This window comes from Cherax quadricarinatus, chromosome 23 (assembly GCF_038502225.1).
Source record: "Cherax quadricarinatus isolate ZL_2023a chromosome 23, ASM3850222v1, whole genome shotgun sequence".
Taxonomy (NCBI): Eukaryota; Metazoa; Arthropoda; class Malacostraca; order Decapoda; family Parastacidae; genus Cherax; species Cherax quadricarinatus.
In genome coordinates this window covers 17299228-17313040 of record NC_091314.1, presented here as the reverse complement: position 1 = coordinate 17313040, position 13813 = coordinate 17299228, and the positions used below count along the sequence as shown (strand labels likewise).

Sequence of the window (13813 nt, the reverse complement as noted above, 5' to 3'; positions counted from 1 at the left end):
GTGAAGGGATTCAGGGAAACCGGTTAGCCGGACTTGAGTCCTGTAAATGGGAAATACAATGCCTGCGTATCTGAGTGCCTCTGCAAAGATAGTGATTATGTATGAGTGAGGTGACAGTGTTGTATGATTTTTTTTTTTTTTTTATATTCGCCGGTATTCTCCCGGCCCGGGTCTTTTCCAAGTAGTGGTGACCCGGCCTTGGCTCCCTATCTGGGGAGCGTCTCGAGACTTAAGTCTCCCATGGGAGGAAGTACAAGCACCTCCTCATCTTTGGGACCAGGTGTCCCCAGGCCTAGCCACATTCCCCGCCCTCATGGGGCTCGTAGAGAGAAGCTAGGCCTCTGGTGATTAAAGTATTTTCTTTTTGGGGATTTTTTTTTCTTTTTGGGGCATGCTGCCTCAGTTGGAGACAACTAACTTGTTAAAAAAATATATATAATAAAATTGATCATTTCTGTAACATCACAACATTGTCAAGAACTCTGAAAATTTTAAGTGTGAGATTCTTTCCTGTTATATAGTGTATATTATCCTATATTCTTATCCAGGGTTTAACCTTTTTTTTACACTTTGAAGAATCGTTAAAGAAAAAGCTTCTTATTCTCTGAAGCACAGGTTTTTTGAGCATCATTTAACCCTTAGTGTCCAAACGTAGATCTACATTCACTTGCCCAGCTCTTTGAATATTTTTTTAAATTAAAGAGGGCAATTTTCTGTGTGTAATGAGACCAAAACAAAAAAAAAAGTTAGGATCAATACTTACCGAGATATAAGACTGCGAAGTTGGTGCTGGAAGCTTACCTGACGGCAACATCGAGTCCTACCACTTGCAGAAGTGTTGCAGAAGTACAATGTCTGCACTTTAAAGGAGGGGTTTGGGATATTGGCAGTTTGGAGGGTTATGTTATATATCTTTATATATGCTTCTAAACTGTTTTATCTGGGTGCCTCTGCAAAAACAGTGATTGTGTATGAGTGAGTTAAAAGTGTTGAATGATGATGAAAGTATTTTCGTTTTGGGGATTTTCTTTCTTTTTGGGTTACCCTGCCTCAGTGGAAGATGGTCGGCTTGTTGAAAAAAGAATTATGTTCTTATAATTACAATTTATATAGTTCTTGTGATTTCATAGCCAATCTTTGTTCTGACACTAATATTAGATACTGAAATAGTACTCAAATAGTCAGACTCACTGACAGGTGAACATTTTCATCTGCCTTGGTCATTTACTATTATTAGAAATATTTTTTTTTTTTTTTTTATCATCACACTGGCCGATTCCCACCAAGGCAGGGTGGCCCGAAAAAGAAAAACTTTCACCATCATTCACTCCATCACTGTCTTGCCAGAAGGGTGCTTTACACTACAGTTTTTAAACTGCATCATTAACACCCCTCCTTCAGAGTGCAGGCACTGTACTTCCCATCTCCAGGACTCAAGTCCGGCCTGCCGGTTTCCCTGAACCCCTTCATAAATGTTACTTTGCTCACACTCCAACAGCACCTCAAGTATTAAAAACCATTTGTCTCCATTCACTCTTATCAAACACGCTCACACATGCCTGCTGGAAGTCCAAGCCCCTCGCACACAAAATATATAGAAATATATACAATGTACATATAGGTCTCAGCAATGTTTTGGACATGCTGGAGTGTATATGAAACTCCTTGAAGCATTGTATTATGACTATTGTCAGTAAATTGCTGACAGTGAGTGATACTTGATGAATGTGCACTGTTTCTGGGAACCCTGGCTTTATTTGTTTTCACTGTTAAACACAAACATGTCTTTCTGTTTGTTTATCTATCTGTCTAGCTGTGCTTATCTGTCTGTCTAGCTCTGCTTATGTCTTTTTATCTGATTGTGTGTGTCTGTCTTTCCACCTGCTTGTATCTCTGTCTCAGGGAGTGGCTTGTAAACCTGTTGGTTTACGAGCCGCTTCCTGATTCCTGAGCAAGTGAAAATGCATGTTACGTACTTATGTCATGCTTATTATGCCTTATATCTACAAGCACTGTATAGCACTTTGCCTGGAATTTTTGGGTTATTCTTGGTAATTTACACTATAATAACTGTACTTAGGTGTACCCGTGAGAGACAACGATAGACACAGTCAGAGATATGGACACAAAGATATAGACAGACAGACATAGAGACAGATACAGACAGAGAGACAGCCCCAGCCTGCCAGGCAGGCAGCCAGCCAGCCAGTCAGTCAGTCAGCCAGTCAGCCAGCCAGGCAGCCTGCTGAATACACATTACACATGTTCCAGAATCGTTTCTCTTTACTTAGGGCATAGGTTATTGGGCATTCTGGCAGGATGACACTACCAGTGGTATCAGAAATGAAAGGATGTTGCATAAATATTGCACGTGGGGTATTATCGAGGTTTTTTATATTTCCTCGACCACTTGTGGCCACATCCATCTCAAAGCCACTAAACTCTTGTTCAGCATCACTTTCCTCTTAAAAGGGGAGTGTTAATACAACATGACATCAGTGAATCCCTGGTGTTTGCCACGCTATTTGCTCTAGCTGGCTCTCAATTGAAATGGTGCTCCCACAAAGTAATAAGTGGTCCCAGATTTTTTTAATACTGCACACACCAAGTGTTAAGACCCATTCTATACTGACAAGGCATCTCAGGCCAATTGTGTCAACTTTGGAGGCATTAAAAATAAAGCAGATCTATGTTTGGAGTGCTAGCGGTACAAATGTAGATCTACATTTAGACAGTTTAAGGGTTAAAGTGTTTTTATTAATGCATCAGCCATTTCCCACCAAGATAGGGTGCCCCAAAAAAGAAGAAACACTTTCATCATCATTTACTCCATCACTGTCTTACTGTACTTGTACCTACACTACAGTTAAAAAACTGCAACATCAACACCCCTCCTTCAGAGTGCAGGCACTGCACTTCTCACCTCCAGGACTCAAGTCCAGCTTGTTGGTTTCTCTGAATCCCCTCATAAATGTTGCTTTGCTCACACTCCAACTGCACGTCAAATCATATAAACCATTTGTCTCTACTAGCTCCTATCTAACACGATCATGCACGCCTGCTGAAAGTCCAGGCCCCTTGCACACAAAACCTTTACCCCCTCCATCCAACCTTTTCTAGGCCATCCCCAACTCTGCCTTCCACTACAGATTTATACACTTTCCAAGTCATTCTGTTTCGTTCTATCCTCTCGAAATGTTCGAACCACCTCAACAACCCCTCCTCAGCCCTCTGGATAATACTTTTAGTAATCCTGAACCTCCTCCTAATTACTACAGATTCTCTGCATTATATTCATGCTACACATTGCACTCAGACACATCTCCACTGCCTCCAGCCTTCTCCTTGTTGCAACATTCACCATACATTCCCCTCTTTGCTTCCATGGATAATGTTTTTTGTCTCCACAGACTCCTCAGTGCACCACTCACCTTTTTTCCTTCATCAATTCTGTGATTCACCTCATCTTTCATACCCCATTTGCTGACAAGTCCACTCCCAAATATTTGAATACATTCACTACTTCTGCTCCCTTCTTCCAATCTGATATCTCAGTCTTTCATTACCTAAATTTTTTATTATCCTCATCACCTTGCTCTTTTCTATGTTCACTTTTAATTTCCTTTTACATACCCTGCCAAGCTCATCCACCAACCTCTGCAACTTCTCTTCAGAATCTCCTAAAAGCAGTGTCATCAGCAAAGAGCAACTGTGACAACTCCCATTTTGTGTTAAATTCTTTTTCTTTTAATCCCACTCCTCTTGCTAACACTGAGCATTCACATCTCTTACAACCCCATATATAAATATATTGAACAACCATGGTGACATCACACATCCTTGTCTAAGGCCTACTTTTACTGGGAAATAATCTCCCTCTCTCCTACATACTCTAACCTGAGCCTCACTATCCTCATAAAAATTCTTCACTGCTTTCAGTAACCTATCTCCTATTCCATACATTAGCAACATCTGCCACATTGACCCCCTATCTACCCTATCATATGCCTTTTCCAAATCTAGAAATGCAGCAAAAACCTCTTTACCCTTATCTAAATACTGTTCACCTATATGTTTCACTGTATACACTTGGTCTACACACCCCTACCGCTCCAAAAGCATTATTCCAACATTTATATTTAAAATCTCTGCTGTAGTGCTAAATGATATATGTATAGTTCTGATTCGTCTTTCTGCTGCTTGCTAATATTATGTTTTTGATTACATTTGCAGTCAACATAACAATCTTTCTTCAGCATTGGTCACTTTGTTGAGCCTAATTGTTTTCCTGCATAATCTAGGCAAACTTGGCAGGATTCTGGTCAGTTGCTGCCTGGTCAGCAGATGTGCACTCCACAATGTTGTGGAGAAGTTAGTTTTTAATTATCAAACCACCCAGTACCAAATATGCAGCCCTTTGAAGGCATACCTTTCTACATACAAAGACTACATTTTCTTCTTGACTATGTAGAGCCTTTTTGTTGTATCTATCATTACAGATATTCTGCAGTTTCTTCCAGTTCAGTAGCACAAGCCTTATTCTCATCTGTTTTATCAATTCGCTGTCACTAAAATTAAACACTTTTGTAGCTTCCTTATTTTCTTAACTGTACAAATTGTTGATTTTTTTCACTACTACGTGGCATTACAGGCTCTTGCCTTGGTTAAGATTTTTCATATTGTCATCTGGGTTCAAATGTATGTTTTCTAGCCAGTGGCATGTTATAAAATAACATGATTTTAAAATATATAGGCTGTTTTTCAATGAAATATTATTCTATACAATAATGTTTCAATATATAAACAGTATCTTCTTAATAATTTGCAGAAAAACTAGATACTGTACATGATATATTGTATATATTTGTCTGTTGAACCCTTAAACTGTCCGAATGTAGATCTACATTCACTTGCGTAGTGCTCCAAATGTAGATCTATTTTTTTTACATAAGAGAGCATGTAAAATTGAACGTAGATCTATGTTCGGAGCGCTTCGAGAGTGAACGTAGATCTACGTTTGGACAATTTAAGGGTTAATTATATGTATTTTATCATCAGGTGTATTTGGAATGGTTGGATCAGTTTGTTTGTATGTTGCACCGAGAGCCTCATGCATCGAGTTTACAGCGTAATTTCCTACAAGAAGAGTGGCGCTTTGTTCAAGCTACATGTCCACATGTTACTGAGGGAGACAGCTTGGCAGCAACACGATTTTGGTAAGATTTTATTATCTTCCTTTTCTTCTTCTGTATATGCAGTATTATTATTTCTATTTAACCCTTTGACTGTCGCGGCTGTATATATACGTTTACGAGGTACCGTGTTTGACGTATATATACTCATAAATTCTAGCGGCTTCAAATCAGGCAGGAGAAAGCTGGTAGGCCCACATGTGAGAGAATGGGTCAGTTTGGTCAGTGTGCACCATATAAAAGAAATCCTGGAGCACGCAGTGCATAATGAGAAAAAAAAACTCCGACCGTTTTTGTATTTAAAATGCCGACTTTGTGGTCTATTTTCGTATAGTATTTGTGGTTTTATTCTCGTTTTCTTGGTCTCATTTGATAGAATGGAAACGATATTATAGAAATAGAGGTGATTTTGATTCATTTTACTATAAAAAGAACCTGGAAATGGAGCACAAAGTACGGGAAATGTTTGATTTTGCCGATGTTCAAAAGTAAACAAATGATATTATTGTCCAATAAATGTCCAAATAGCCATTCTAATATGCAGTCATGAATGGGTTGATGTAATTTTTACAATTATTACAGTATTGCAGTAGTCTGCATTAACAGTAAATCTTCTATTTTTTGTTTGAATAAAATTTCAAAATAAAAAGCCAGAGTAATGTCACAGGGGCCTGGAGACATGACTGATGAACAAAGAAAATGTTATTTTAGAGCCAGGAATGTCTGCATTGTTCATTCTGGTCCTTATTTTGAAATTGTCATATTTTTTAATTTTCATGAAATTGGCCAAATTGCAAATTTCTGACCATGTTATTGGGTAGTTAAAATCGGAAATGGGCAGTTTCTTGTACTCAATCGATGGAAAAAATGGAGTTCTGAAGAAATAGCTATGAGTTTGATTTACTGGAATAATGGAATTAGCCGAAAATAGGGCTCAAAGTGGGCGAAAGCGCCGATTTGTAAATATCGCCGAGGTCGCTAACTTCGCGAGAGCGTAATTCCATCAGTTTTCCATCAAATTTCGTTTTTTTGGTGTCTTTACAATCGGGAAAAGATTCTCTATCATTTCATAAGAAAAAATAATTTTTTTATTTTTTTTGAAATTTTGTGACACCAGGAGACACCTCAGGATTGGGGGTTGCGACAGTCAAAGGGTTAAATCTCTCTAGAAAAAACATGTCTTACATTAAGGGCCATAAGAAATGAAAGTTAGATATACAGTAGACTGTCATTTAACACAGTAGTTACGTTCCTGAAAAAACCGTGTTAGGTAAAAACCGTGTTAGATGAACTGAAGAGCTTATGGGAAAAATAGGGTTACGTTGCTGAGTGCCCCAAAAAAGCCAAACAACTTTTTATAGGCCTCCACATCTTACAAAAATAAAAGTGAAAATGTAATTGTAGTTCGTTGTTATGATGTATTATGTTGTTTTTACTGTGTAAGACTACAAATATAACAGAAATAATAGTATTTCTTACCTTAAATTGTGGGTGCCGGTGTTTGTGGATGATAGTGAAGAGAGTGGAGAGTTATGCTGTGGTCCTACTGGGCTGAGGTGGATGGTAGAGGTTCTGGTATTGAAGTTGATGATTGTACTGGAGTGTCTAACTTTAAGTCATTCAATCAAGTCATTCAGTAAATCAGTCAAGTGATTCAGTAAGTCAGTCAACTGATTCAGTAAGTCAGTCAAGTTATTCAGTAAGTCAAGTGATTCAGCAAGTATCAAGTCATTCAGTAAGTCAGTCAAGTCGTTCAGTAAGTCAGTCAAGTCGTTCAGTAAGTCAGTCAAGTCATTCAGTAAGTCAGTCATTCAGTAAGTCATTCAGTCAGTAAGTCATTCAGTCAGTAAGTCAGTCACACAAACTTATGTTTACCTCTTTTTTATGTGTACAAAGTAACACTTCATTATGGCCACAGGATGTCTTGTCTAATATCTTTGTTTACTTTGTTAATTCTAAGAATTAAATGCTTACACCTTTTCTTGCCACTTTGAGAAACAGTGATATGCTTACTGGGTGTCATGATTGCTTGGCAGATACAAGATATAGCAGTTAAAAGATCAAAATTCACAATCACAAGCTTGTAGCAGAGAAGTTGGACTGGACACGTATGAAGTATGAATGCTTTGATGCTATACCCAAATCGTGCCAAATAAACTCGTGCTAAATGACGGTCTACCGTACAATAATAAATTCTGGAAGGAAGAAAAAGAATCAGTTTGCTTATTATAAAACAATAATGGCCAAGCAAAATGAAATGTTGCTGTTATTTAAATTTTTTTTTCATTCTTTATCCTTCCTGCTTTTGGGTCATAGGTTGTTAAAATGAGGATGAATGTGTTCCTTCCTTTTCGGGTCACCCTACCTTGGTGAGAAACAGCCGATGTGTTAGGAATTTTTCTACCCTTGCAGTTTTGCTTTAAGTCAGCCATTTTCTGTTGCTTGCGTGTTCAGCCAGATTGGTGGTGTTGGTTGCCTACTGGCCTGCATAGCCATCACAGCATGGTTTATATGGTTTCTTGGCAGAGGTAGTGATAAAATTTCCTGTTGAGAACTTATTCACTTATTCCAACAAAGCTTTTGATATCTGTTAGTAGCAGGTTGAATAGTCTTGGACCATGGATGTTGAAATTGTTTTCTTGTTTTGTTCTTGACACTCTTGCTTTTCATTGGGTCTATTTTAAACTTCCTCCCATATCTCTCTAGTATGTTAGGATCATTTGTCTCTCCTTTGCTCTACAGAATACATTCCAACTACTGTGTTCCTCCATTCTTATGTTCTTATGTGTCATTGGGTACAAGAGTTATTTCTTTGGTAGCTTTAGGTAGAGGTCGTTTTGATAAGGACCTGCCTCACATGGGCCAGTCGGCCTTCTGCAGTGTTCCTCCATTCTTATGTTCTTATGTTCTTATGTACTTTTAGACATTCCCAGTAGTTTAAATACTTTATTGGCTCTGTGCAAGTAGTAACTGATATCTTTATCTTTTCCACCTTTGATATCTCTCCTGCCTTGAATTTTAAAGGCATACAAACATTATTTATTTCAGTTTGCATTTGACAATCTAATACTTCAGTGTCAAGAATTTAGGCACAAGTTTTCTCCCTTGTAATATACTCACTCCAGACCAGCTCGTGCCTTGTTAACTTGAACAATTTCCTTAAATTCCATTTTAAAGTCAAGTTGCATAGTATATAGTCTTAAATTGCAAATGATTCACATTAATCTTGCTTTTCCTTGTAAGATGAAATATTCTTAGTTGAACTTCTTTCCTTTTTATTTGGTTGCAAACTGAGAATTACCAGTATTTTTCCCCTGAGGATATATTGCTGTACTGGTACTTTATTCCCTTATTCTTCCTTTTGCATATATAGATGCTGTTGAGCATCTATATATGCAATGTTGAGTAGCGTCTATAAATGATGATAAGCAGTTTCTACAGATTTTGAGCAACATTGCTGATGTTGTTGAGCAGCATCTGCAGATCTTAATGAACAGCATCTACAATGCTGAGGAGCATTTAAAGATGGTATTGAGCAACATCTACAGATGTTATTGAGAAACATTTATAGATGTTAATGAAAAGAATCAACATATTTGACAGCATTTGTAGATGTTGTTGAGCAAATTCCACAATGCTTTTGAGGAGCATCAAGTGTAGACCAAAATATTTGACAGAGCATACTGTCTTGTCAAATAGACTCGCACTTATATGAAATCAAGTTCTTTCTCTTTTTGCAGTAATATTGCATGTCACATGCTTTGTAGTGTTGGTGACTTCATTGACACTGGAATAGATGATCAAATGGCAGCCATGCAAGACTCTGCACTGGAGAATCTTGATGACTTGAGTGAAGATGATGACTTGGAGCAAGATGATATTCAGAAGTGAGTAGTGCACCAAATCTTCTAACATACATCTATATATATCTTTTTCTTTCAACACACTGGCCATATCCCACCGAGGCAGGGTGGCCCAAAAGGAAAAACGAAAGTTTCTCCTTTTACATTTAGTATTACTATATAAACACGCTAGATAACAGGGATATCTTGCTACTCCTACTTACACTTTGGTCACACTTCACAGACACGCACATGCATATATATATATATACATACATCTAGGTTTTTCTCCTTTTTCTAAATAGCTCTTGTTCTTTTTTATTTCTTCTATTGTCCATGGGGAAGTGGAAAAGAATCTTTCCTCCGTAAGCCATGCGTGTCGTATGAGGCGACTAAAATGCCGGGAGCAATGGGCTAGTAACCCCTTCTCCTGTATACATTTACTAAAAAAGAGAAGAAGAAAAACTTTATAAAACTGGGATGCTTAAATGTGCGTGGATGTAGTGCGGATGACAAGAAACAGATGATTGCTGATGTTATGAATGAAAAGAAGTTGGATGTCCTGGCTCTAAGCGAAACAAAGCTGAAGGGGGTAGGAGAGTTTCAGTGGGGGGAAATAAATGGGATTAAATCTGGAGTATCTGAGAGAGTTAGAGGAAAGGAAGGGGTAGCAGTAATGTTAAATGATCAGTTATGGAAGGAGAAAAGAGAATATGAATGTGTAAATTCAAGAATTATGTGGATTAAAGTAAAGGTTGGATGCGAGAAGTGGGTCATAATAAGCGTGTATGCACCTGGAGAAGAGAGGAATGCAGAGGAGAGAGAGAGATTTTGGGAGATGTTAAGTGAATGTATAGGAGCCTTTGAACCAAGTGAGAGAGTAATTGTGGTAGGGGACCTGTATGCTAAAGTAGGAGAAACTTTTAGAGAGGGTGTGGTAGGTAAGTTTGGGGTGCCAGGTGTAAATGATAATGGGAGCCCTTTGATTGAACTTTGTATAGAAAGGGGTTTAGTTATAGGTAATACATATTTTAAGAAAAAGAGGATAAATAAGTATACACGATATGATGTAGGGCGAAATGACAGTAGTTTGTTGGATTATGTATTATATTATATTATATTATCACACCGGCCGATTCCCACCAAGGCAGGGTGGCCCGAAAAAGAAAAACTTTCACCATCATTCACTCCATCACTGTCTTGCCAGAAGGGTGCTTTACACTACAGTTTTTAAACTGCAACATTAACACCCCTCCTTCAGAGTGCAGGCACTGTACTTCCCATCTCCAGGACTCAAGTCCGGCCTGCCGGTTTCCCTGAATCCCTTCATAAATGTTACTTTGCTCACACTCCAACAGCACGTCAAGTATTAAAAACCATTTGTCTCCATTCACTCCTATCAAACACGCTCACGCATGCCTGCTGGAAGTCCAAGCCCCTCGCACACAAAACCTCCTTTACCCCCTCCCTCCAACCCTTCCTAGGCCGACCCCTACCCCGCCTTCCTTCCACTACAGACTGATACACTCTTGAAGTCATTCTGTTTCGCTCCATTCTCTCTACATGTCCGAACCACCTCAACAACCCTTCCTCAGCCCTCTGGACAACAGTTTTGGTAATCCCGCACCTCCTCCTAACTTCCAAACTACGAATTCTCTGCATTATATTCACACCACACATTGCCCTCAGACATGACATCTCCACTGCCTCCAGCCTTCTCCTCGCTGCAACATTCATCACCCACGCTTCACACCCATATAAGAGCGTTGGTAAAACTATACTCTCATACATTCCCCTCTTTGCCTCCAAGGACAAAGTTCTTTGTCTCCACAGACTCCTAAGTGCACCACTCACTCTTTTTCCCTCATCAATTCTATGATTCACCTCATCTTTCATAGACCCATCCGCTGACACGTCCACTCCCAAATATCTGAATACGTTCACCTCCTCCATACTCTCTCCCTCCAATCTGATATTCAATCTTTCATCACCTAATCTTTTTGTTATCCTCATAACCTTACTCTTTCCTGTATTCACCTTTAATTTCCTTCTTTTGCACACCCTACCAAATTCATCCACCAATCTCTGCAACTTCTCTTCAGAATCTCCCAAGAGCACAGTGTCATCAGCAAAGAGCAGCTGTGACAACTCCCACTTTGTGTGTGATTCTTTATCTTTTAACTCCACGCCTCTTGCCAAGACCCTCGCATTTACTTCTCTTACAACCCCATCTATAAATATATTAAACAACCACGGATTATGTATTGGTAGATAAAAGACTGTTGAGTAGACTTCAGGATGTACATGTTTATAGAGGGGCCACAGATATATCAGATCACTTTCTAGTTGTAGCTACACTGAGAGTAAAAGGTAGATGGGATACAAGGAGAATAGAAGCATCAGGGAAGAGAGAGGTGAAGGTTTATAAACTAAAAGAGGAGGCAGTTAGGGAAAGATATAAACAGCTATTGGAGGATAGATGGGCTAATGAGAGCATAGGCAATGGGGTCGAAGAGGTATGGGGTAGGTTTAAAAATGTAGTGTTAGAGTGTTCAGCAGAAGTTTGTGGTTACAGGAAAGTGGGTGCAGGAGGGAAGAGGAGCGATTGGTGGAATGATGATGTAAAGAGAGTAGTAAGGGAGAAAAAGTTAGCATATGAGAAGTTTTTACAAAGTAGAAGTGATGCAAGGAGGGAAGAGTATATGGAGAAAAAGAGAGAGGTTAAGAGAGTGGTGAAGCAATGTAAAAAGAGAGCAAATGAGAGAGTGGGTGAGATGTTATCAACAAATTTTGTTGAAAATAAGAAAAAGTTTTGGAGTGAGATTAACAAGTTAAGAAAGCCTAGAGAACAAATGGATTTGTCAGTTAAAAATAGGAGAGGAGAGTTATTAAATGGAGAGTTAGAGGTATTGGGAAGATGGAGGGAATATTTTGAGGAATTGTTAAATGTTGATGAAGATAGGGAAGCTGTGATTTCGTGTATAGGGCAAGGAGGAATAACATCTTGTAGGAGTGAGGAAGAGCCAGTTGTGAGTGTGGGGGAAGTTCGTGAGGCAGTAGGTAAAATGAAAGGGGGTAAGGCAGCCGGGATTGATGGGATAAAGATAGAAATGTTAAAAGCAGGTGGGGATATAGTTTTGGAGTGGTTGGTGCAATTATTTAATAAATGTATGGAAGAGGGTAAGGTACCTAGGGATTGGCAGAGAGCATGCATAGTTCCTTTGTATAAAGGCAAAGGGGATAAAAGAGAGTGCAAAAATTATAGGGGGATAAGTCTGTTGAGTGTACCTGGTAAAGTGTATGGTAGAGTTATAATTGAAAGAATTAAGAGTAAGACGGAGAATTGGATAGCAGATGAACAAGGAGGCTTTAGGAAAGGTAGGGGGTGTGTGGACCAGGTGTTTACAGTGAAACATATAAGTGAACAGTATTTAGATAAGGCTAAAGAGGTCTTTGTGGCATTTATGGATTTGGAAAAGGCGTATGACAGGGTGGATAGGGGGGCAATGTGGCAGATGTTGCAAGTGTATGGTGTAGGAGGTAGGTTACTGAAAGCAGTGAAGAGTTTTTACGAGGATAGTGAGGCTCAAGTTAGAGTATGTAGGAAAGAGGGAAATTTTTTCCCAGTAAAAGTAGGCCTTAGACAAGGATGTGTGATATCACCGTGGTTGTTTAATATATTTATAGATGGGGTTGTAAGAGAAGTAAATGCGAGGGTCTTGGCAAGAGGCGTGGAGTTAAAAGATAAAGAATCACACACAAAGTGGGAGTTGTCACAGCTGCTCTTTGCTGATGACACTGTGCTCTTGGGAGATTCTGAAGAGAAGCTGCAGAGATTGGTGGATGAATTTGGTAGGGTGTGCAAAAGAAGAAAATTAAAGGTGAATACAGGAAAGAGTAAGGTTATGAGGATAACAAAAAGATTAGGTGATGAAAGATTGAATATCAGATTGGAGGGAGAGAGTATGGAGGAGGTGAATGTATTCAGATATTTGGGAGTGGACGTGTCAGCGGATGGGTCTATGAAAGATGAGGTGAATCATAGAATTGATGAGGGAAAAAGAGTGAGTGGTGCACTTAGGAGTCTGTGGAGACAAAGAACTTTGTCCTTGGAGGCAAAGAGGGGAATGTATGAGAGTATAGTTTTACCAACGCTCTTATATGGGTGTGAAGCGTGGGTGATGAATGTTGCAGCGAGGAGAAGGCTGGAGGCAGTGGAGATGTCATGTCTGAGGGCAATGTGTGGTGTGAATATAATGCAGAGAATTCGTAGTTTGGAAGTTAGGAGGAGGTGCGGGATTACCAAAACTGTTGTCCAGAGGGCTGAGGAAGGGTTGTTGAGGTGGTTCGGACATGTAGAGAGAATGGAGCGAAACAGAATGACTTCAAGAGTGTATCAGTCTGTAGTGGAAGGAAGGCGGGGTAGGGGTCGGCCTAGGAAGGGTTGGAGGGAGGGGGTAAAGGAGGTTTTGTGTGCGAGGGTCTTGGACTTCCAGCAGGCATGCGTGAGCGTGTTTGATAGGAGTGAATGGAGACAAATGGTTTTTAATACTTGACGTGCTGTTGGAGTGTGAGCAAAGTAACATTTATGAAGGGGTTCAGGGAAACCGGCAGGCCGGACTTGAGTCCTGGAGATGGGAAGTACAGTGCCTGCACTCTGAAGGAGGGGTGTTAATGTTGCAGTTTAAAAACTGTAGTGTAAAGCACCCTTCTCGCAAGACAGTGATGGAGTGAATGATGGTGAAAGTTTTTCTTTTTCGGGCCACCCTGCCTTGGTGG

The 13813-nt window shown here is 39.5% G+C and overlaps 1 protein-coding gene across 1 annotated transcript in view; it reads left to right on the top strand.

Annotated features, from left to right (window-relative positions):
* LOC128685570 (mitogen-activated protein kinase kinase kinase 4-like) overlaps window positions 1-13813 on the top strand; it is a 272746-nt gene that overhangs the window by 148106 nt on the left and 110827 nt on the right. The window contains exons 12-13 of the mRNA XM_070087989.1: window positions 5059-5216; window positions 8933-9079. Of these exons, the coding sequence (XP_069944090.1) occupies window positions 5059-5216; window positions 8933-9079 (305 nt within the window). The remainder of the gene's footprint in view (window positions 1-5058; window positions 5217-8932; window positions 9080-13813) is intronic.